The 22,830-nt window shown below is 36.8% G+C and overlaps 1 protein-coding gene across 1 annotated transcript in view; it reads left to right on the forward strand.

Moving 5' to 3' along the window:
* ZFHX4 (zinc finger homeobox 4) overlaps positions 1 to 22,830 on the forward strand; it is a 242,312-nt gene that overhangs the window by 179,722 nt on the left and 39,760 nt on the right. The window contains exon 4 of the mRNA XM_006880542.1: positions 14,085 to 14,153. Coding sequence (XP_006880604.1) covers positions 14,085 to 14,153 — 69 coding nt within the window. The remainder of the gene's footprint in view (positions 1 to 14,084; positions 14,154 to 22,830) is intronic.

Here is a 22,830-nt window from a genome sequence, read left to right on the forward strand (position 1 = left end):
TTTACTTCATATTCACAATGCTTCAGTATGACAAAGAGAAAGTAATTTTGTATCCATTTATAGATGAGAAGACTGACTGTAAGATACTAGTAAATCCACTGCTATTGAATTGATATTGACATATAGAGGAGGCCCTCCATTGAGTTTCTGAGGCTGCAAGTTTGACAGGAGGTGATGGTGTATTTTTCTCCTATCTAACGATCGGTGATTCAAATTTCAGGTCCTCACTTTACCACCAGGGCTTCTTAAAATGCTGATAGATCTATTTATGTTTACACAACTTGAAATCATGGATTTAATTCATTAATTAGCACTTTTACTATTTTACTGTTGCCTTCATGGAAGCTCTAAAATATTATCTTTAATTTATTAATGGATGGCTTTGGAGAAACACAAGTGTCTTGTAAAATAATGACATGTTCAGTAGGGCAGACAAGTCAGGTAACTTCCACAGTGTAAGGAATAATCAAGAAAATTGGTTAAAGTCAATGTTTGTGTACAGATGGAGATTTCTAGAGTTTTGGACATAGCCACATTTGCAGATCTCTATAGTTTGAGATTGTGACTTCTTGCCAATTTTTTTTTTTAATAAAGAGGTGATGATGAGATTTAAAGTGGCAGAGGAAATGATCTCCCTCTTCAAAGTAATTTTAAAAAAAAGACTTGCTTTGTATTAACATAACTAGTCTTGCAAAGTTTTGAAAATGGCCATGCCATTTGCATAAAGAGAAGTCTTTATCTCTTGGTACAGATACTACTTTTATTACAGTGTGAGTGAAATATGCTTCTTCTTGCTGTTGTATTCTGTTGAGTTGGAATTGACCCACAGCTCCAGAGCATTTTCAGAGACGGTTCACATGGGAGGAGAGTGCCCATCTTTCCCCTGTGGAGTGGCTGGTGGCCTCGAACCACATTTCTTTGGGATTGCAGCGCAGCTTTCAACTACAATACTTAGGAAGCAAATATTTTGTCTATTACTATTTGCTAATTCCAAAATAATAGTAAGATTTTAAAAGCCTTGTTGTTCGTTGTCATGTACCATCAAGTTAGAAGAAACTCAAAGCTGACCATCTGGCAGGCTTTCAGAGGCAGTTAATCACAGAGGAGGAGATTGCCCATCCTTCTCCCAAGGAACAGCTGGTGACCTTGAACCTCTTGCCTTCAGGATTGTAGTGGAGCTTTTTGCCACTAGGCAATCAGAGCCCTAAATTAACTGTTGTACAAAAAAATAGAGATTATGTGTAAAAATTATAATCAGAAAAGTCAGAATCTCAAATTGGTGTAGTCTTTTCTTTGAATAACTCATGTTTAGTGAGATAGTTCAGAGGGAGGGCAGAACAGTTTATGAGTATAACTGCTACTTATTCAGTAGTAAAAAATGTCAAACTCACTGCCATAAGAGAACTTCTGACTTACAGCAGCCTTTCATTGGATTTTCACGGCTCTAAATCTCAACAGAAAGAAGCTGCCCATTTTTCTCCTATAGAGCAACTTGTGGAATCAAACTGACCAGAGAAACATGTCTGTCGGTTAGCAGTGCAGCACCCTCCAGAGCTAGATGCTTCATATTCTTTAACTTTCCTCTATATTACCACTTTGAAATCCGGCTACTTTTGTTTCCATGGTGGTGTACAGGATTCTGAATCCCATGGTCACATAAAGGACTCTAAATGCCAAAGAGGTGTAGTAACTTGCTCAGAGTCAGCTAATTAGAAAGTTGTGGAGTTGAATTGGGTTTTAACAATATTTCGGGTTCTTTTTTTCCTCTCATAATTATCTACCCAGGAGTATTCAATATGCTTGAGCAACATACGATCATATAATCATAATAAAAATGGGCTTTTTGTTATGTCACTATTATCTCACCCTTTTTCTTTGTGTACTCATGCTTTTCAAGCAAGAAGAATGCATCCCAGATAGTTAAAAATAAGTTGACCATTATTACCATTATCTTAAAACAGAAGTTACTTACTGTGATTCTCAACCACAGAAATCAAATGATGGCTTTATGGAAAGTGGTTTCAAATCAATCACAAACACACATACACATGTCACATTGAATCTAATACAAATAATCTAATGGGAATCATAAATCATTAGAGACTGCAGAAACTGTTGAAGAATTGTAAAACTTATCCCACTCTAAAATCTTTGCAGTCATTTTAAAAACAGTGAAATCTTTGAAGGAGGTGTCTATTAATAATAGACGATGACACCCTAAGTACAAAAACTTCCTGAAAATGCACCAGCCAAATCACATGACTGACAAAAAGCAATTCAACTTCCTGAGAGTAATTGATAGCTTTGCATGGAGTCTTTGAAAGGGTTAAAGAAGCTTGTGAAAAAATACCTACTACTGGATGCCCAACTATTTTAAAAAAAAAAAAACAAAAAACTTTTGACCTACTAAAAGGTTGCCAAGAAAACTTGGTAACTGAAGAGTGTAAAGAAGTCCTTGGGTTGTGGAAGTGCTTATGTGTCCAGCAGCTAGCAGGAAGGAGAAAGGCCTGGTGATCACTCAATAGTAATTGGTTTGTGGGAAAGAAGGTAAAGATGTTAAAAAATTAAAAACTACCTATGAGCTGGAAGCAAAGGGATGACAAAAAAGAGCCCTGCTTAACATGAGCCAAGGCTGTTAGTGAGAAAGGATCGTTTGGGACCAGGTGTCTCATATATTGATGGGTAGCTTATCAAAACCAACACAATGTGCTGAGAAATGAAAATTATTCTAGACAATATAAAGGGAGTTTATAACAAATCCCATAGGACATTCGGTTGCTGCATAGAAATGCCATGTTATCTTCAGATTTGAGAGGTGAAACCTGATATTTTAATCTCAAAGCAAGTGGAAAGAGAGCAGAATCTTATTTGGAGATATATTAAAGTTTAGTAAATTTATGAAAAATGCTTCAGCAGTAGTACTATAAATTGTCATTAAGAAAGTGCATAATTAGTGACACTATTTGGTTTCAGGGACTACTGTAATTCTTTTTGAGGGCTTTTACATTGAATTCATAGATGACTCAAGAAACAGAAAGATGTAATCACACATTCCTGACCTAGAAGGTCCCAAGAGGTACTCTCTCACTTAGAGAAAACTCCTGAGTGAAACTAGACAGTGCAGAACAAAGAAGCTTTGCTTTTTAGAGAATGAAAAATATTACCTATCTAGTCCTATTCCAATAGTTGACACTGAAGCATTCTTTGTTCTTCAACCTGTGATTGTCTAGAAGGAATGTTTCTGGTGCGTGATTTGAGTAAAAGTTCACAAAGAAATTTAGTTTACCATTCAACCTTTAAGAAGCTTGGATAGCCTAGCCTTATATAGATTTGCACTGCTAGTTCAAAGGTAGCACCTCTCCTGTGATTCAAATCTACCAACAACTCCATAGAAGAAAGATGAGCCGTCTCCTCCCATGTAATTTATAGCCTTCTGAAAACACACCAGAGGGTCATCTGAATCAATTCCAGCTCAAAGGCAATGAGTTGAGTTGATAATGGTTTTTATTTTATGACATTATTTGTAATACTAAAAAAATTATTCTTCCACTTCTTCCCTGCAATTCGCATTTCCATTAAGCCTTCTATCCTTCCCCATTCTGCCTTCGTGAGCTTTATCGTTGGTTAACTGCTGCTTTTTTTTTATTAACTTTATACGTCTATCATTCCATTTATTGTTATTGGCCACCTTATAGGTGAGTCTGTTGTTTAGAAATAATTGAAAGAACATACAGAAGGTCTACAAAGATGATGCTTAGTTATTAAAAAGAAATTCATTGCTGAGTTGCTCGGACTTTCAGAAGAAAATAATGTATAATGGCATAGGATAAGAATGGAGAAAATTATGGTAAACAATTTGCAATTGCAAAATTGCTTTATCTGAAGAATTACTTTACTTTCGCAGTTGTGCTGTTCATTGTCATTGAATTAAACCACCTCATAGCTGACTCACCAGTGGACTTTCAGGGTTAGTAAATTATATTGGAGGAGGTTGCCAGTCTCTCCCCCATGGAGCAGATGGTGGATTTGAGTTGTGTGCCCTTGGGTTGATAGCACAATTTCTTGCCACTAAAGCACCAGAGCTCCTTTATACAGTGCCTGGTAAAATTAAGAGAGATTTATTATTTTGACATATTATTCAAATATTGATCATATATCATTTGTTACGTAGGATCTAAACATTTTTTTCAGGATGTAGAAGCTTTGAAGTTGCCCTATCCCCAGGCCCTGGAGTCCTAGGGATGCCCACGGGCAGCACTGTCCAGCAGAGAGTGCAGAACCTCAGAATTCCACAGGCAACCTGGGTCTTTGGGGTGGGGGTGGAGTGGGTGGGTGGAGAATCCACCAAGAAAAACCGTTCTCTTAGGTTTTGATATATGTTCCATAAAAAGTAACACTTTGTCTCTTGCAAGTTTGTTATGAAGATTGAATAAGAAAATACATGTCACATGACTGACACTTAACAAGTCTCTAGTAAATATTCTGATGGCCTAGTGGACTAGGCCTAGTTGCACTGTGAACCTAAAGGTGAGAGCTTTGAATTCACCATCTGTTTCCTAGGAGAAAGATGGGCAGTCTTTTACATGTGATTTACAGGCTCAGAAAACCCGCTAGAGGGTCAGTTATGAATCATGTCCAACTCAACAGCAATAAATTTTATTTTGAATATTGTTTTGAAATTTACCATCAGTTGCTATGAGTATATTCTAACCTGTGGTGAGCTAGTAAGTGTCATCGTAGAACTGTGTTCCATTGGGTTTTCAGTGCCTGATGGTTTTGGAAGTAGATCACTAAATCATTTTCCCTAGGCTCCTCTGTATAGAGGATAGACTCCAACCAGCCTTTTGGTTAGCAGCTGTCTGCAAACCCTACAAATATATACTCTTTTGTATTCACAAGGTCTCTAAACTATCATTTAATGAAAGTCATACAGTGGGAAATGAGGTCAAGCATAATAGAGGAGCTTGGGTGTAAGAAGGATAGGGAATGCAGATTGTTTTGAAACCTGTGGATTGTATCCTACAAAATTTACTCTTACTCTCTAGTTGTTGTTGTTATGTGTCATCAAATCACCTGCGACTCACAGCGATCCTATGTAAAACAGCTCCATTATTCTCAAGTACAAAGAACTAAATTTGAGTTTATATTTTTTATGAGATTGCAGAAATAGTTGTAATAGTTATTTTTCTATTCCTTGCTGTATTTAAGTGCTATATTTATCATATTATGCTAAACATTTTACTGAGGATAGTGATATGCCTTCTTGTATACTGTATTAAGTCAGTGGGTGTGGGTAGGTTGTAGGCAATCTTAAAGGCAAATTCAACCTTTGTGTTATAATTTCAAATTGAAGTTTTAAATTCCAGCTGTCACTTTGCTTATACTGAATCTTTCTTAAATTTTGTTTATAAGAATATATTTTTTTAAAAAAAGCAACCAAAACCCAAAAACCAGCCCATGGCTGTTGAAATCATTAGGTACATTTGGGATTTATTCCCAAAGCACAACAAAAGACCTGAAACTTATAGCTTTTTGCCTATATATTTAAACTGATTCAAAATTATAAAATATCAGGACCTTCTGTAATCATTAGTGTTGTAGTAGACATAGCTCTTTTTTCCTTAAATATTATTTCAGTTGTTGTTGTTGTTGTGTGCCATGGAGTCAACAATGACTTATAGCGACCCTATGCTATGAACTGTGTTCTATCCTGAGCCAGTCTTATTGCCTCTGACATATGAGCTACCCTCATTACTCCTGTTATCGTGTCAGTCCATCTCATCTGCATCTTTCTAAGAACTTGATAATTTTTGAACAGAAATGTCTCAGAAAGTTGTAGGTTTGTGTACAAAAATAAATGTTACTCATATTAAGAGATAAAAAGAAGTAATAAGATAGATATGCTAAAAATTATTATTCTATACTGGTTTGTGTGTGTGTATCACAACAAACTGTTGCTGATTCTGAGAAAAATAGGAATCCCAGAACACTTGATTGTGCTTTTGTAAAACCTTTGCTTGGCCCAGGAGGCACTTGTCAGAACAGAGCAAGGAAACACTGCATGGTTCAAAATTGGGAAGGGTGTGCATCAGGGATGTATCTCCATATCTTTTCAATCTATATGTGGAACAGATTATCTGGGAGGCTGGGCTCTATGAGGAGAAATGTGGCTTCAGGATTGGAGGTAGACTCATCAACTATCTGCGTTAGGCAGATGAAACACCCCTGCTTGCTGAAACTGAGGAGAACCTGAAGTGCTTGCTGCAGAAGGTCAGGGACTGCAGCCTTCAATATAGATTGAAGCTCAACATCAAGAAAACAAAGATTTGGCCAAATTGGCAGATACATGGTGAAGAAATTGAGATTGTTGATAGCTTCAGTTTGCTTGGCTCTACAATCAACACTCTTGGTACCAGCAACCAGAAAGTTAAAAGATGAATTTCATTGGAAAAGACTGTTGTCAGAGACCTCTCCAAAGTACTGAAGAGCAATGATGTCAGTCTGGAGCCCAAGATATGCCTGATAGAGACCATAGTCTTTGCCATTACTTGCTATGCATCAGAGAGCTGGACAATGACTAGGGATGATAGAAAGAGAGTTGATGCCTGTGAGCTTTGGTGCTGGAGAAGAGTATTGAACAAACAAGTTCGTCTTGGAGAGGGTGAAGCCAGGCTGCTCCCTGGAGACAAGGATTCTGAAGATTTATCTGATATACTTTGAACATGTTGCAAGGCGGGATCAGTCCTTGGAGAGGGACTTCATGCTTGTAAGGGTGGAGGGACAGTGCAGGAGAGGAAGACCCTCAATGAGATGGATTGATTCAGTCACTGGGGTAATGGGTGTAGGTGTGTCAGAGACAGTAAGATTGGCACAGGACAGAGCAGGGTTTAGGACTGTTGTACATGGTGTCACTATGAGTTGCAGGCGACTCAATAGCACATAACAACAACAATACTGACTAACTTACAAAGTTTGTTTTTCACATTGTTTTTCACACCAGATCTTTCCCCTTTACTTTACTCACTCCTCCCTCCACCCATCAAATTGTGCAACCCTGTGATTAAGCACCCACCACACCCTACCCGCCCTCATCCAGCTGCTCCCCCCTCCCCACCTTAGAGCCTCCTAGACATTCTACAGTGATAGTCTTATATAGTATTTGTCCTTATGGAACTGAGTTAGTTCACTTAGCAAAATGCTCTCCAGTCTCTTCCAAGTTAGGAAGTAATATGCAAAGTCATTGCTCCTGTGTGCTGCATAGTATTCCACCATGTGAATGTACCATAATGTCACAATCCCTTCGATTGTAGTTCGGCATTTGGGCAGTTTCCATATTCTTGCAGTTATAAATAACACTGCTATGAACATTGGTGTTTGTGCCTCGGTTTCCTTTTTTCTTCGAATATATTCCAAGCAGTGGAATAGCTGGGTCATATGGAATCTGTGTTCAGCCTTATGAAGAAATGCTAGACTGCTTTCCAGAGTGGTTGTACCATTTTACAATCCCACCAACAATATATGAGTTCCTATCTCACAAAACCTTCTCCAACATTTATTACTTGCTGTCCTGTTAAACTTTGCCATTAATCTTGGAGTGAGATGGTGTCTTCTTGTGGTTTTGATTTGCATCTCTTATTGCCAGTTATTTTTTTAATGTTTTTTATTTTACTTTATTATTATTACTTTTTATGTGTACCACCAAATCAGATCTGACTGGTACAGGAGGACATTGTCGCTCCTTCTTCAGCAGAGCATCTGGTGGATTTGAACCATGTACCTCTGGGGCTGCAGGGCCGTGTCTTGCCACTAGGCCACCAGAGCTCAATTGTCAGTTATTTTGAGCATTTTTTCATGTGTCTGTTGGCCATTCTAATATCTTCCTCAATGAAAAGTCCTTCCATGTCTCTTGCCCATTTTGTAATTGTATTATCAATCTTTTTCTCCTGGAGGCCCAGGAATATTTTGTAAACTTTTGTTATGCGACCTTTGTCTGAGATGGCTTTGCCAAATGTTTGTTCCCAGACAGAAGATTTCTTTTCACCTTTTTGGAAAAAGGTTTTGATGAACACAGAGCTCTATAATCTTTTAAATTTCCCATTCATCAATTTTATCCTCTTCAAAGTGTGCATTCTTGGCGTATTTGGCAGTCTCATTTTTTTGAATGGAATCAGCAGTTCAAGAAAGTGAAAGCCATGAAGACATTGAGTCTTACACTTAAAAGAAATCTTTCTCATTGCTGTTGAATCAGAGCTGAATTAGAGCTAACCCTCCCTTGGGTTACCAAATCAGTGTGGAGAGATGGCCCATCTCGCTCCTTTGAAGCTCCTTTGGATTTTGAACCACCAGAAATGTGCAGCCTTGGGTTGGCAAACATAGGGGAACCACTTAAAAATTTAGAGGTTAATCTTTGACTTTTAAAATGTAATCAGTTGGGTCAGGATAAGAAAAGATGTCATTAACAGATCTCAGACTAATGAGGAAATTGAGCAGTAGAAATAATCTTACGGCTAATGTAGAGATAGTTGTATTATTTCAACAATATGGTTAATACTATATTGGTTAAGAGAATACCATGATGGTTAAGAGAACTTTCTCTGACTCTACCACTTGCTGGCTTTTTTTTGGAATGTTTATACATAACATCAATCATTACCTGGCACAGAAAAATACTCTATAAAATAATGTTGTTGATAACAATGATTATGATAATCAATACACTATCCCGCAGAAAATGCTGCCAATTTTATTAACAAAATGTGCTAATAAAAACAGAGTAACTTGGAATCAATTTTGAAATGTTATCACCAAATTGACAGGATAATGTGTGACAGTGGATAAACTAAGTCAATGATAATATTTTGAAATAGTGTTAAATAAGAAAGGTCAGGTGCTAGAGAACGCAAATTAGTAATCTAATTAAATAACCAGCAGAAGAGACCGTGTTAACAGCAGTCAGATTTGTTATTACAGAACAATTATTAAAGTAAAATATTGCAAGATGTGATGTATCATTACTAGGTTTAAACATTTCATTTTACACAAGCAGAAAAGTATAGATTAATCAGCTCATTTGATAAGTTAAAAGCTCTTTTATTAAAATATTTATACCGTTTGTATAAATGGAACAGCGTTGTTGAGAATATAAAAAGAGTACTATAGCACACTGAGCTACATTCTTTCATGAAACTGCACAATTCACCCTTGTTGGAGCATTCTCCAAGAGTCACATGACCTAATTTGTGAGATTAAATGACCGTTTCTGGTTTTGACATTTCTTTCCTTTTCTTAACTCACTGTCCAGTGGCATCAACTGTAATTTGATTACTCCTTATAATCAAGGAATGTAAATGCTTTATGAACTATCAGTTTTAACACAACTACTCTGGTGGCCTACTGGTAAGAATCTTTGCTGCAATCCCAAAGGTACAAGGTTCAGATCTGGCAGTGGGAATCTCTGCAGGAAAAGGATGGACGATCTCCTCACGAGCAATTAACTGCCTCTCAGAGCTCACTGGAGGGTCAGTTATGGATCAGTTCTGACTTGATGATACTCAACAACAACTGACAAGTCGCTGCCTTTTGCCTCCCATAGTCAGTGTTGACCTTAATCAAATTTAGGAAAATCTTTGTAAGCTCTCAAATGCTGTAGTATTATAGCTGGACACATTGAAATTTTATAGCTGGACACATTGAAATTTGAAGAGAATCTTACCAGGCATTCTTGGGTTCGATTCCTGGCTCTAATTTGATGGCCTAGGCCAGAATGTCATCTCCTCTTTAAGCCTTGTTTTCCTTATTAGTAAAATAAGGACTAATGATTACACCATTGTAATATGAGGCTTAAATGATTGTTCATAGGCAAATAACTTTGCACTCAATAATTGTCATTTTTAAAACATTTGTAACCTCAGTAGAATTATTTTATTTTTATTTTTAGTCATATTGAATGAGTAGCAGTCATTTGATCACATTAACTGAGATACTTCTGGTATCTATTTGTACAAATCCATGGGATATAATGAAGTGAATGTATGTGTGCATACTAAAATAAAGACTAAAAATCTTTTAATAAATTAGATGTGTTATAGAAAAATAATTTTACACACACACACACACACATATACATATATAAGAGGTCTTGCATCTGTTCGATATCTTGAAATAGGTCTGAATTTAGAGTTCTAGGACTGTTGGGAGCTTTTGCAAAATTTTCACCCTGACATTTATCTGCATCAGAATATGGGGTGTACAGAAGTATTTTTAAATAAGTAGCCTGGGTAACATTGATATACTTCACTCTGTTCATAGTGGAGCATTTGTGAGGATGAAAATTTGCTTTTGAACATTTCTGTTTATGAAGGAAATATATATGTATCATGTGAAATTGTCATAAAACATTGCAGTAAGTGATGATACATATGTAGGCTAATTGCTGGGGGACTTGCTTTCGATTTTGAAAGAACAATAGGAATTTAAAAAGAGAAGAACAAAAGACATTCAAAGTAGATAGGGATGCTTGAGTGGACTACTTAATACACAGTGGTCTGGTCAATGTTGTACTTTGTTTGGTAGTTACTCTTGGATTTATAAGCAAGAACTGTGGGTGAATTACTTCTTCCTTGATTAATTTCAAACCATTTGTGTAATTCTAAGACTGTGACCCTTAGTTACCTTTTGAACCTGAAACAAAACTGAGAAGTACCTCAATTTTCTGCCAAACAATAAACATTCCTAGAACTTGACCAAACATCAAGAAGTTAACCACTTCTTAAAACAATCGAGTTAATAAAGGACAGCTTTTCCCTAGGGACAATGCTCAAAATGCAGGAAGAGGTAGGATAGAAGGATTAATGGCAGTGAGACTCACAGTGAAGTATGAAGAGTGCAAGTACCATTGTGGATGATAGATAGCGTTGTTGTTGTTATGTGCTGTTGAGTTGCTTGTATCTCATAGCGACCGTATGTACAATAGCTCTAACCCCTGCTCTGTCCTGTGCCAATCACACTGTCTCCAATCCACCCACCCCAATCACCTCAGTCACTAAATCAATCCACCTCATGATGTCCCTCTCTAAGGACCAGTCCCTCCTTACAACAAGTCCAAAGTATGTTAGATGGAGCCTCAGAATCCTTGCCTCCAAGGAACAGCCCGGCTTCACCCTCTCCAGGGTGAATCTGTTTGTTTTCCTAGCAGTCCATGGTACCCTCAATACTCTTTTCTAGTACCATAGCTCAAAGGCATTAATTCTCCTTCTATCCTCCTTGGTCATTGTCCAACTCTCTGATGCATAACAAGTGATTGCAAAGACCATGGCCTGCATCAGATGCACCTTAGTCTCCAGAGAGACACCATTGTTCTTCAGTACTTTGGAGAAGTCCCTAGCTGCAGACTTTCCCATTGCAATATGTCTTAATTTCCTGGCTGCTGGTGCCATAATTTCCTGGCTGCTGGTGCCAAGACTGTTGACTGTGGAGCCAAGCAAACTAAAGCTGTGTACAATCTCAATCTCTTCACCATCCATCCTGATGCTTCCAGTTGGTCCAGTAGTGAGAATCTTTGTCTTCTTGACATTGAGTCTCAATCCATATTGAAGGTTGCAGTCCTTGGGCCTCTGCAACAAGCACTTCAGGTCCTCCTCAGTTTCAGCAAGCAGTGTTGTGTCATCTGCATAACGCAGGTTGTTGATAGATATTCCACCAATCTTGACCCCACATTTCTCCTCATAGAGCTCAGCCTCCCGGATAATCTGTTCTGCGTACAGGTTGAAAGGGTATGGAGACAGGACACATCCCTGGCATACGCCCTTTCCAATTTTGAACTATGCAGTGTTTTCTTGCTCTGTTATGACAACTATCTCTTGGTCCAAGAATACATTTCACATTAGCACAATCAAGTGTTCTGGGATTCCCATTCTTCTCAGAGTCAGCCACAGTTTGCTATGATCCACACAGTCAAATGCCTTTGCATAGTCAATGAAATACAGATAGATAGTCCTCTGGATGATAGCATTAATGTCTATATATATGAATTATTGTGTGGAAACCTAATATACTGTGCAAACTTGCACTCATCATCATTTTTTTAGAGGAAATTTGAAATGTATTTAGTTCTTGAGGGAGCAAAAGTTGCACTTAAGATCTAGGTAAAAGAAAACTTAATGATGGGTGGGAGAGACACTGAGTCTTATTAGGATTGTGTTATTTTTAAAAACATTGCTGGCAAAGATCAAAAGTTTTGCTTGTATAAATAAAAATACAGTAAGTGAAACAATAGTACTTTGGTGTGGACTTTTATTTTCAAGGTTAATTATTTGTTTAAGTTTCAAAATCTACTAGCGAGACCCCTGACTAAAAATAAATTTCTCATAAATAAGATTCTAACAGTTCAAGAGTTGTGGGATAGAGTACCTTTCTTCAAGCATCATTAAGATATCATCCTTTAGGACTTTGAAATCTATCCCATTGTACCTTTATTTGTATTTATTTTTATTTTCAAGTATTTATGACTTACATCATCTTGTCTTTCCTATACAAATGAAAGTAGTTAGGGTTAAGAAAGGTAAAAAGTTGACTCAAGGTTCTATAAGTAGAAAAATTTAGAGCTATCATTTGTAGTGAAAGAATTGTGTATTCTGAAGTGATTAATTTTATAGAAATTATAAAAGACTAGGCTGAGATACCAAAGGTATCATAGTAGTCTACGGACTACTATGGAGGGATTGAATTTTTTTTTTTTTTTGGTGAAGGGATTGAAATTGTCAGGCAAGAGAAGATGATAGAAGATATATAAGGAGACACATGACAAAATATCATTGAAAATGGAATCCAGAATATGTGATTACTCAGTGTAGAGAAAGAACATGTGATTGAAGATTATTTTTGTGGTCAAGGTGTTTTGTTTCTTCTTCTATTTCAGAGATAGTTAATCTGGTAACTACAGCCTGAAACAAATAAGGGTTTGCTTAGATGGAAGTAAAATTATTTGTTTGGAGTGTGTTGACTTTAACAAAGCAGCGAGTCTTTGCCAGTTCTGCTCCAGTTCTACTTCGTGAGAGCTGACATGAAGGATCAGAATAAAGAAGTAGACAACTTTGTGACCTATTTATTTTTAAACATCTCACCTCAAGTATTTAGATGTTTGCTTTGGCTTGTCACATAAGCTATCAGTTAATATTATTTTTATTTCTTTATTTGCTGCCTTATGGTCATCATTTATTTAGTATGTCAATAACATCATTGTTGTAGTCCCTTGAGTTGGAACTGACCCATAGCTGACCCTCCAGTGGGTTTTTAGAGGCGGTAAATCTGACAGGAGGAGATTGCCCATCCTTCTACCAGAGTTGCTAGTGGATTTGAACTTCATGCCTTTGAGATTGCAGAATGATGAGTAATTCTATAATCTAGTGGAGCTCCGTGGCCCACTGGTAAGGAGCTGTGTTGCAACTCCAGAGGCATGCAGTTCAAATCCACTAGGTGCTTTGGTGGATAAGGATGGGCAGTCTCTTCCCATGAAATTTACTGCCTCTGAAAACCTGTTGAAGGGCCAGCTGTGAGTTGATTCTGACTCCACAGCACACAATAAGAAGCTAGGTATACAATTTTCTACCCATTCTGTTTAAACCTATCATCCATGTTGTTGTTGTTATGTATCATCGAGTCACAAACAAATCATAGCTGACCATCCAGTAGGTTTTCAGAGGCAGTAAATAGCACAGGAAGAAACTGCCCATCTTTGTCCCATGGAGTAGCTGGTGGATTCAAATTGCTTGCCTTTGGGTTGATAGTGCAACTTCTTGCCATTAAGCCAAATAGTAGAGAGTTAAGATCTGAATTTCTTTTTTCTGGCCCCATACTGTATCTCCATTGCTGGACTTATTGTCTGATACTGTTCATTCAGTATTAATTCTAACTTCAGTACTTGTAGGATGTACTTCGGCCCTCGCTGGTTAATATGAGGTAATGTGTACTGAGTCTCACTGAGCTGCATTTGATTCTTAGCATTCTTAGGGTGACTGTGCTGTTGGTTGTGATCTGAGAGCTGGATGTGAAGTACTGATTACCTTTACCTCTGATGGTCTCTACAGAAACGGCCTCTTTGGGAGCCAGGACCTGTGATGATGATCTTACAGAGCAGCAGTTGCGATTAACCTCAGGTAAATGGTCAATTCTTTCTCAAAACTTTTATGTTGGCCTAAATTAGTTACTCTTTTCATCATTTATATAATGAATATCTTTAGAACTGCTCTAAGTAAGTGAGATGCAAAATAAAATAGGTACAATATTTGAAGCATTTACAAATAACTGCTAGAGAACAAGTAACCTCTATATGGTAATTTCTTTATCTGCATGTATCCACTATGACGTTTCATTTACATGGTAAGTTTTATACAACGTCTACGTGAATAAGCCAGCAATTTTGTTTTCCTCAAGACAAACAACCTGGCTGATGGGGTTATTTTGGGAGACTTGTTGAGTTGATTTGACTGTATATAATCATGTCAACACATTCACCGACTTCTGCGGTTTGTGTATATATATGTGCATAGAACAAAATGGTTGTTACACTTTCTTAACTACATTATATTCAGATAATTTAAGAAGTCATTTACCCATGTTTCTACAAAACACCTCATTTATTTCTCCCTGTGAATATGACCTTAGATTCCAGATATATACACTTGGGATAAGAATGTGCTGTATAGGACAATATAGAAAAAGTTCTTTGTATCTATGATCATATACTGAAATGATTTTATAAAAGAAAAAAGAGAAATTTTGCAAGTGAAAAGACTCCTTTTACATAAAGTCAGGATTTCCCTCTTTTAAAAAAAACCCAAAATTTCAAAGTTAAATTTACTTTGACATATGTATTTCTCATGATTATTTTTTCACTTGGTATGTTACTTTTCTCTTTAAATATGAGAGATCTTAATGAAGATAGTTTCCTTTGTCAATATCAAGCCAATAAAAAGATTTGATTAATGGTTTAAATGAAAATAATATGTAAAAAATCAAGATTTATGACAAAAAATATCAAGCTAAAAGAGAGACTACTTAATCTCAATTTATGAATTTATTGTATTGTAAATGTTGTCATTTTTATGTGCCATCAAACTGGAACCAACTCACAGCTGACCCTCCACCAGGTTTTCAGTGGTTGTGAATCACACAGGAGAAGATTGCCCATCTTTTTCCCTTGAAACAGCTGATGGATTTGAACTCTTTGCCTTTAGTTGGCAGCTCTACTCCTTAGCCTCTAGGCCACCGGAGCTCCCTTGCATTATAGATAATGACTCCAACATTTACATGTTCTCTGCAGTTTCTCTGTGAAGCTTTAGGCTACTCCATGATTTCTGGATATTTTCTTCTGGAGATTCTAAGGAGATGTCAAACATCACTAATTCCAAAAGGAATGTCTCTTTTATGCAAATGTATTATTTCTCTTTTTTTCTTTGTTGATGACATTGTCCCCCAGACCTAGCCACCTAAGTAAGAAATCTAAAAGGATCCAGATTTTCTTAAATGTTTTCTCTTATCACTGTTGAGTCAGTTGTAACTCATAGCCACGTGAGAGGAGATGGCTCATCTTTCTCCTTTGGAGCCTTTTCTCCTTTGGTGTATTTGAAACAATCAGATAAGTATGACATTTGTGGTAGCAGCACAACTCCCTAGGGACTACCCCACCAGAACCCCTATGCTAAAGTGTGTGTTATTTGCCAAAGGCTTATAAGTGTACACCACAAATAATGAAATGAAATTCTTCTTTTCAAGACAACAGTTACAAGAAAATCAATATATACAACATTTGCAGATTGTAATAAATGTGATAATGGGGAATAAAGGAGTGGTGTACTAGAACTCTTTAATGACACTCATTGCTGTTGAGTCTGAACCAATCTGAAGATGACTCTCCATCAGATTTTCAGAGGCTGTAAATCACGTGGGAGAGATTACCCATCTTTTTTTTGCAGGTGTACTAGAACAGTGATTCTTGAAGCATCGTTCCAGCAGCATCAGCTTCAACTGGACACTTGTAACACAAAATTCTTGATTGTCACCCTAGACTACAGATTCTGAAACTCTGGAAATGAGGCTCAGAATCTTATGTTTTGACAAGTCCTTCAGGTAGTAGAGATTCCGAGGACTTCTCTCACAGGACACATGAAACAATACTTTAGATTGTTTAAATTGTAGCAGTGGCCACAATTTCTCAAAGGAAGTGGCACTTGAGTTAAGCCCCAAATAGTTAGGAGTCATTTATGGAGAGAGTCTGGGCAAACCTATTCTAGACAAAGATAGGAATAAGTCGCTAGTATTTCAAGAAGCGGAGGGAAGTAATAATGGAGAAAAGTTTGTAAATGAGGAACTCATCAGCTCAAGACATAATCAGAAGGGTAGGTTTAGTCATCAGCCATTGTAAGGAATTTGTATGTTTTTCTATGAGAAATTTTATACCACTCAAGCAGAAAAATGGTTTGGCCTATTTAATTTTGCAGAATAAATTGTAGAAGAGCAATAATATTTCTTAACTAGTGATGAAAACATTCTAGATAACCTATTAGGAATCCTGAAAATGGAAATGTAAAGAAGTAGATGGATTTATTGTTGTAGTTAAGTACTATTAAGTCTAGTATAACTCATAGCAGCCCTGAACAAGACACCTGAACCCTGTCTTATCCTGGGCCATCCTTGTGATCTCGGATATACTTGATCCCATAGCTGCAGCCACTGTGCCAATCTGTCTCATTGAGGGTTTTCATCAGTGGCTGACTCTTTACCTTTCCAAACATGATGTACCTTTTTCCAAGGAAAAGATTCTCTTAACCATATGAACAAAATATGTGAGGCAAAGCTTCCCTTTCCTTACCTCCAAGTAGCACTCTGTCTGCAGTTTCTCCAAGACATAGACATATGTGTTTATTCTTGGTTTTTTGTTTGTTTCTTTTTGTGTGACATCCACTCCTAAAATGGCTTGCCTCCAGAAACTCTATAAACATGGAGAAACCATCGAAGTTACACAAATGTTCAGGTCTTTCATTCTTAGGGTTGCTATGAGTCGTCTGTGACTCAACGGCATTTAGCAACATCAACAATATTACATTGGTCAAATATTCTGTAAAGGAGTCCCTTAAAAAGCCAAAGACCAAGTGTGACTTTTAGAACAAAACTAAGCCTCACCATGACCCATGCCACAGTATTTTCATTTACATTCTATGTGTCTATGAAACTGAACAATAAGTAAGAAAGAGCGATGGATAATTGATGTGTTTTAATTGTGGTGTTGGTGAAAAAATCTAATATACCACACTGGCAAAAGAGCAAACAAATCTAGATGAAGTATGTCAAGAATACTTGTTACAAGCAAGGAGGGCAAGACTCCATATCACATACTTAGGAGCATGTTATCAGTTGGTGCCACTTCCTAGAAAATGACATCATGCTTGGTAGAGTATAACGTCATCATTCAATAAGATGGACTGCTACACCAATGGGTCTGAGCACTGCATAGCAGGAATTGAAGTGAAAAAGTCTGAGGATTGGGCAGTGTTTTGTTTTGTTGTACACAGGATCACTAGGAGATGGAGTTGACTTGACAGTAACAAACAACAAATATTTCTGAACTAGAAATACTAAGACTTGCTGATGGATTGTATATATAAGAGAGGAAAAGGGAGGTATCAAGTGTCACCATTGGTGCCCTTTACAGAGACTTGGTTAGAAATAGAGTGAGGTGCATCCAGGTAGGGTTCAGATTTGGACGTATTGAGTTGATTATGCTTTCTAAGCATGCATATGGAGCTATAAATTTTTTTTAATCTTTTATCATGTAGTGTGATTGCTGGATGAAATGGCACTACTATTTTCAACTTTTTTAATTGAAATTTTAATGAAAGTTTATAGAGAACTTGGATTTCCATTCATTCATTCATTCATTGTTGCATATTTTCCTCCCTGCCTCCCACCCCACCCCCTGTTCGCTTTAATCTTTGGGAGGAAAAATTATTTCATTGTGGTACAATTCCCCACCCCCATCCTAGTCCAATTTATTTATTCTCAACTGTTATCAAATACTATTTAATCATATATTCCTTTTAAGCAGTTCTTTCCCTCATCTGTTTCCATGCAGTGTACATTATTTATCCCCTCTTTTCTTAGGTTTGCCCCAACCCAGGTATCAGTCCTGTTTTACAACAGTGGCATTATGCAGTATTTTTCATTTTGTGACTGAAATATTTCACTCAACATAATGTCCTCCAGGGACACTCATTTTATATAATATTTCATGAGTTCCTTGTTTTTCAGTGCTGCATAGTATTCCACTGTGTGAATATACCACAGCTTCTCTATTCATTCATTTGTTGATGGGCACTTGGGTTGTTTCCATCCCTTTGCTATTGTAAACAATTCAGCAGTAAATATGGGTGTGCATAAATCTACTTGGGTGGCAATTCTCATTTCTTTAAGGTCTATTCCCAAATAGTGGAATTGCTGGGTCAAATGGTATTTCTATTGGCAACTTTTTGAGAAAGCGCCATACCCATTTCCCACTCCCACCAACAGTGAATAAGGGTTCCAGTTTCTCCACAACCTCATCAGCATTTGTTGTTTGCTGCTCTGTAGAATTTTGCTATTGTTACTGGGGTAAGATGATATTTCATTTTTGTTTTGATTTGCATCTCTCTTAGAGCTAGGAATTTTGAACATTTCTTCATGTGTTTGTTTGTTCGCCATCTGAACGTCTTCTTCAGTGGGGTGTCTGTTCATATCCTGTGCCCATTTTTCAGTTGGGTTATTTACCTTTATCTTATTGTGGTGCTCAAGTATTCTGTAAATTCTAGATAGAACACCTTATCAGGAATGTCATTACCAAATATTTTTTTCAAGTCTGTGGCTTCCCTCTTTACCCGTTGGAGAAGTTTTTGGACGTGCATAGGGATTTTATCCTCTCCTGGTTGTACGTTTTTCAGGATGCTAGGGAAACTGTTCATGTTGTTGATTAGGGCTTCTAGAGTTCTTCTAAGCTTTTCTCTAATGAAGTTTATAGTCCTTGGTTTTAGTCCTAGGTCCTTGATCCACTTTGAGTTGGGTTTTGTGTATGGTATGAGATGTGGATCTTGCTTGAGTTTTCTGCAGATAGTTTTCTAATTTTGCCAATACCATTTGTTAAAATGACTGCCAATTTCCTATTTAACTGAACTAATTTTCCTGTCAAAAATCAATTGACCAGAGGTAGATAGGCTGATTTCTGGATTCTTAATTCTATGCCATTGATCTATGTGTCTGTCATTGGACCAGTACCATGATGTCTTGACCACCACGGCAGTGTAGTAGGATTTGAAATCAGAGAGTGAGATGCCTCCTTTCTTGTTTCTCTATGTAAGGAGTTCTTTGCTTATTTGGGGTCTCTTTCTATTTCAAATAAAATTGGACATTGTCTTTTCCATCTCATTGAAGAATGGAATTGGTATTTATATTGGAATTGCATTGAATAGATTGCCTTGGGTAGAATTGCCATTTTCACAATACTGAGTCTTCCTATCCATGAGCAAGGTACATTCTTTCATTTCTCCAGGTCTTTTTGTTCCTTGTACTAATGTTTTGTAATTTTCATTGGATAGATCCTTTGTGTTACCAGTTGGATTTGCTCACAAGTATTTAATGTTGGGGTTAGCTATTGGGATGGGTATTGTTTTTCTCAGCTCCAATTTTATATTCTCTTTGTCACTGTAGAGAAATCCAACTGATTTTTGTCTGTTGATCTTGTATCCTGCCACTTTGCTGAATTGGTCAAGTATGTCCAGTAGTTTTCTTGCTGAGTCTTTAGGGCTTTCTAAGTATGCTATCAAATCATCTGCATAGAGAGATAATTTTACCTTCTCTTTGCCAATTTGAATACCACTTATTTCCTTCTCATGCCTTATTGCTATCGCTAAGACTTCTAATACAATATTGAATAGGAGAGGTGATAGTGGGCATCCTTGCCTAGTTCCTGTTCTCAAAAGGAATACCTTTAATCTTTCTCCATTGAGAACAATATTGACTCTCATGTTTGTGTATATACTTTTTACTATTTTGAGGAAATTCCCCTCTATTCCTATCTTGTTGAGTGTTTTAATCAAGAAAGGGTGTTGTATTTTGTCAAAGGCCTTTTCTACATCAATTCAGAGGATCATGTGGTTCTTGTTCTTTGCTGTGTTAATGTGGTGAATTACATCGATTCTCTTTCTTATGTTGAACCATCTTTGCATACCTGTTATTAATCCCAGTTGGTCATGGTGAATTATTTTTTTTTATGTTTTGTTGTACTCTATTGGCCAAGATTTTATTCAGGATTTTTGCATCTATGTTTATGAGACATATTGGCCTATAGTTTTCTATTTTTTCTATTTCTAGTTTTCTAGTTTTATTTTTTAGTTTGATATGTTTTGATATGTTTGCTTATTGCTATAAATTGACCTCTGATTACTGCTTTGGCTGTGTCCCAAAGGTTTTGATAAGTTTTGTTTTCATTTTCATCTGTTTCAAGAAACTTCATAATTTCATTTTTAATTTCTTCTAGTAACCACTCATGTTCAAGCAAAGTGTTGTTCAGCTTCCAAATGTACATTTTTTCTCCTTTGTCCTCTTGTTATTAATTTCTAATTTTGTAGCATTGTGGTCTGAGAAGATGCTTTGTATTATTTCTCTGTTTCTGAATTTATTGATGCTTGCTTTGTGACCTAAAAAGTGATCTGTTTTCGAGAATGTTCCATGTACATTGGAGAAGCAGCTATTCTGTGCTTTTATTTTTTATTCATTAGCCTATAAATATTTATGAGATCAAGGTTTTTTATTGTGTGGTTTAATTCTTCAGCATCTTTGTTGAGTTTCTTTCTGGTAGTTCTATCTTTTCTTGAGAGTAGTGTATTGAAGTCTCCACAACTACTATAGTCACGTTGTCTATGTCCTTTTCAGTTTTCTTAATGTTTGTTTTATATCTTTTGTAGCTCTATCATTTTGTATATAGATATTTATTACTGTTATGTCCTCTTATTCTATTGATCCTTTAATCATTATGTAGTTTCCTTCTTTGTCCTTTGTGATGGTTTTTGTATTGAAATTTATTTTATCAGAAATTAGTATCGCTATTCCTGCTTTTTTACTTTTGCTTGGTGTTTTTTCCCCCACCCTTTTATTTTTGGTCTTTCTTTATCTTCAATTCTCAGGTGTGTCTCTTGTAGACAGTATATTGATGGGTTTTGGTTTTTTATCCAATCTGCTACTCTTTTTGTCTTCAGTGGTGCATGTAAGCCATTCATATTTGGTGTGATTATTGAAAGCCAAGGTTTTATTGCTATCATTTTGCTGCATTCTTTTTGGTGTTATTGCTAGTTACTTTGGTCCATCCTGCTTTCTGTGGCATCTCTGTGAGAAGGACACCTTTTAGTGTTTCCTGCAATGCTGATCATGTTTTTACAAAGTCACTTAGGTTCTGATTCTTTGGTAATATCTTGATCTCTCCTTCATATTTGATGGACAATTTTGCTGACCTAGGATTTTGAAGCTCTGCCTCACTTACTTTGGGCACATGTCTAGGAGAGATCATTCCTTGGAAGGTGGACAGACAGTACAGGAGAAGGAGCCCCTGAATGAGATGGATTGATAAAGTAACTGGAGCAATGGGGGTTATTGTGCTGGAATTAATGATACTGGCTCAGAACAGGGACTGGTTCAGTGTTCCTATACATAGGGTCACTATTTAATGGCACATAAAAACAATATATACTATGACAGATTTGGAAGCTTGAATGGCAACTACTTCCTAAATAACATGCCTACAAAATCTCTATGAACTTTGATAAATGTCAATAGTTGTAGAGGGGCTTCAGGCCTTTTTTTCATAGTGTTGTTATGAGTCGTGCTCGACTTGAAGGCAATCAACAACAGCAAACAATATGCTTGATTGACAGTTGAGGTTTTTGTGTTCTATATATGTCATTTCACTGTTCTTGCTCGCATGGTTTCTGTTGAGAAATGGGAATTTAATCCTTTTTTTTTTCTCCATTATAGGTTACTTTTTGTTTTTCCCTTGCTGCTTTCAGAATTCTCTCCTTTTCTTTGGTTCTGGCAAATTTGACTATGATATGCCATGGCAAATTTGACTATGATATGCCATGGTGTTTGTATTTTGCATGTTTTCTATGTGGTGTTCACTCAGCTTCTTGAATATGTATTTTCTCATTCTTCATTATGTCTGGAAAGTTTTCTTCTGGTAATTCTTCCACAACTTTTTTTGTGCTTTTGCTTGCTTCTTCCTGTTCTGGGATTCCAATTATGTGCATGTTATGTCTTTTGAAGGTGTCCCATATTATTCTTAGGGTTTTTTCTTTTTCCTTCTGCTTTTTGTTCTAGCAGATTAGTCGTGACAATTCTATCTTCTATTTCTCTGGTTCTGTGTTCTATCTCTTCAACTCTGTACCTATGTCCCTCCATCGTGTTGACAGCACCTGAAACATTAGTCCTCGTATTTTAGATTATAGTTTCTTGTTTTTCCAGAGCTTCTTATGTCTCATTTGTTTTATCTGCATTGTTTTAGATTGTTTGTGTTGGGTTTTTAAAGTCTGCTCCTGTTTTTTGCTTGCAGTGTCTTTTAATTCTTCAAGTTTGTCTTTGACCCACTGAAAATATTCAATTATTGTTCTTTTGAATTCTGTGTCAGAAAGTTCCATCAGACAATCTGGCTTCAGGAAATCCATTGATACTGTCTCTTTTTTGTGGTGACATCTTGCTTTAGGCTTGTGTAGTATTTGAGGTAGCCTGCTTCTTAAGTGACATTGCTGTGGTAGAGCT

Source organism: Elephantulus edwardii, unplaced genomic scaffold (genome assembly GCF_000299155.1).
Source record: "Elephantulus edwardii isolate Elephantulus edwardi_28Jun2011 unplaced genomic scaffold, EleEdw1.0 scaffold00008, whole genome shotgun sequence".
NCBI classification, from domain to species: Eukaryota; Metazoa; Chordata; class Mammalia; order Macroscelidea; family Macroscelididae; genus Elephantulus; species Elephantulus edwardii.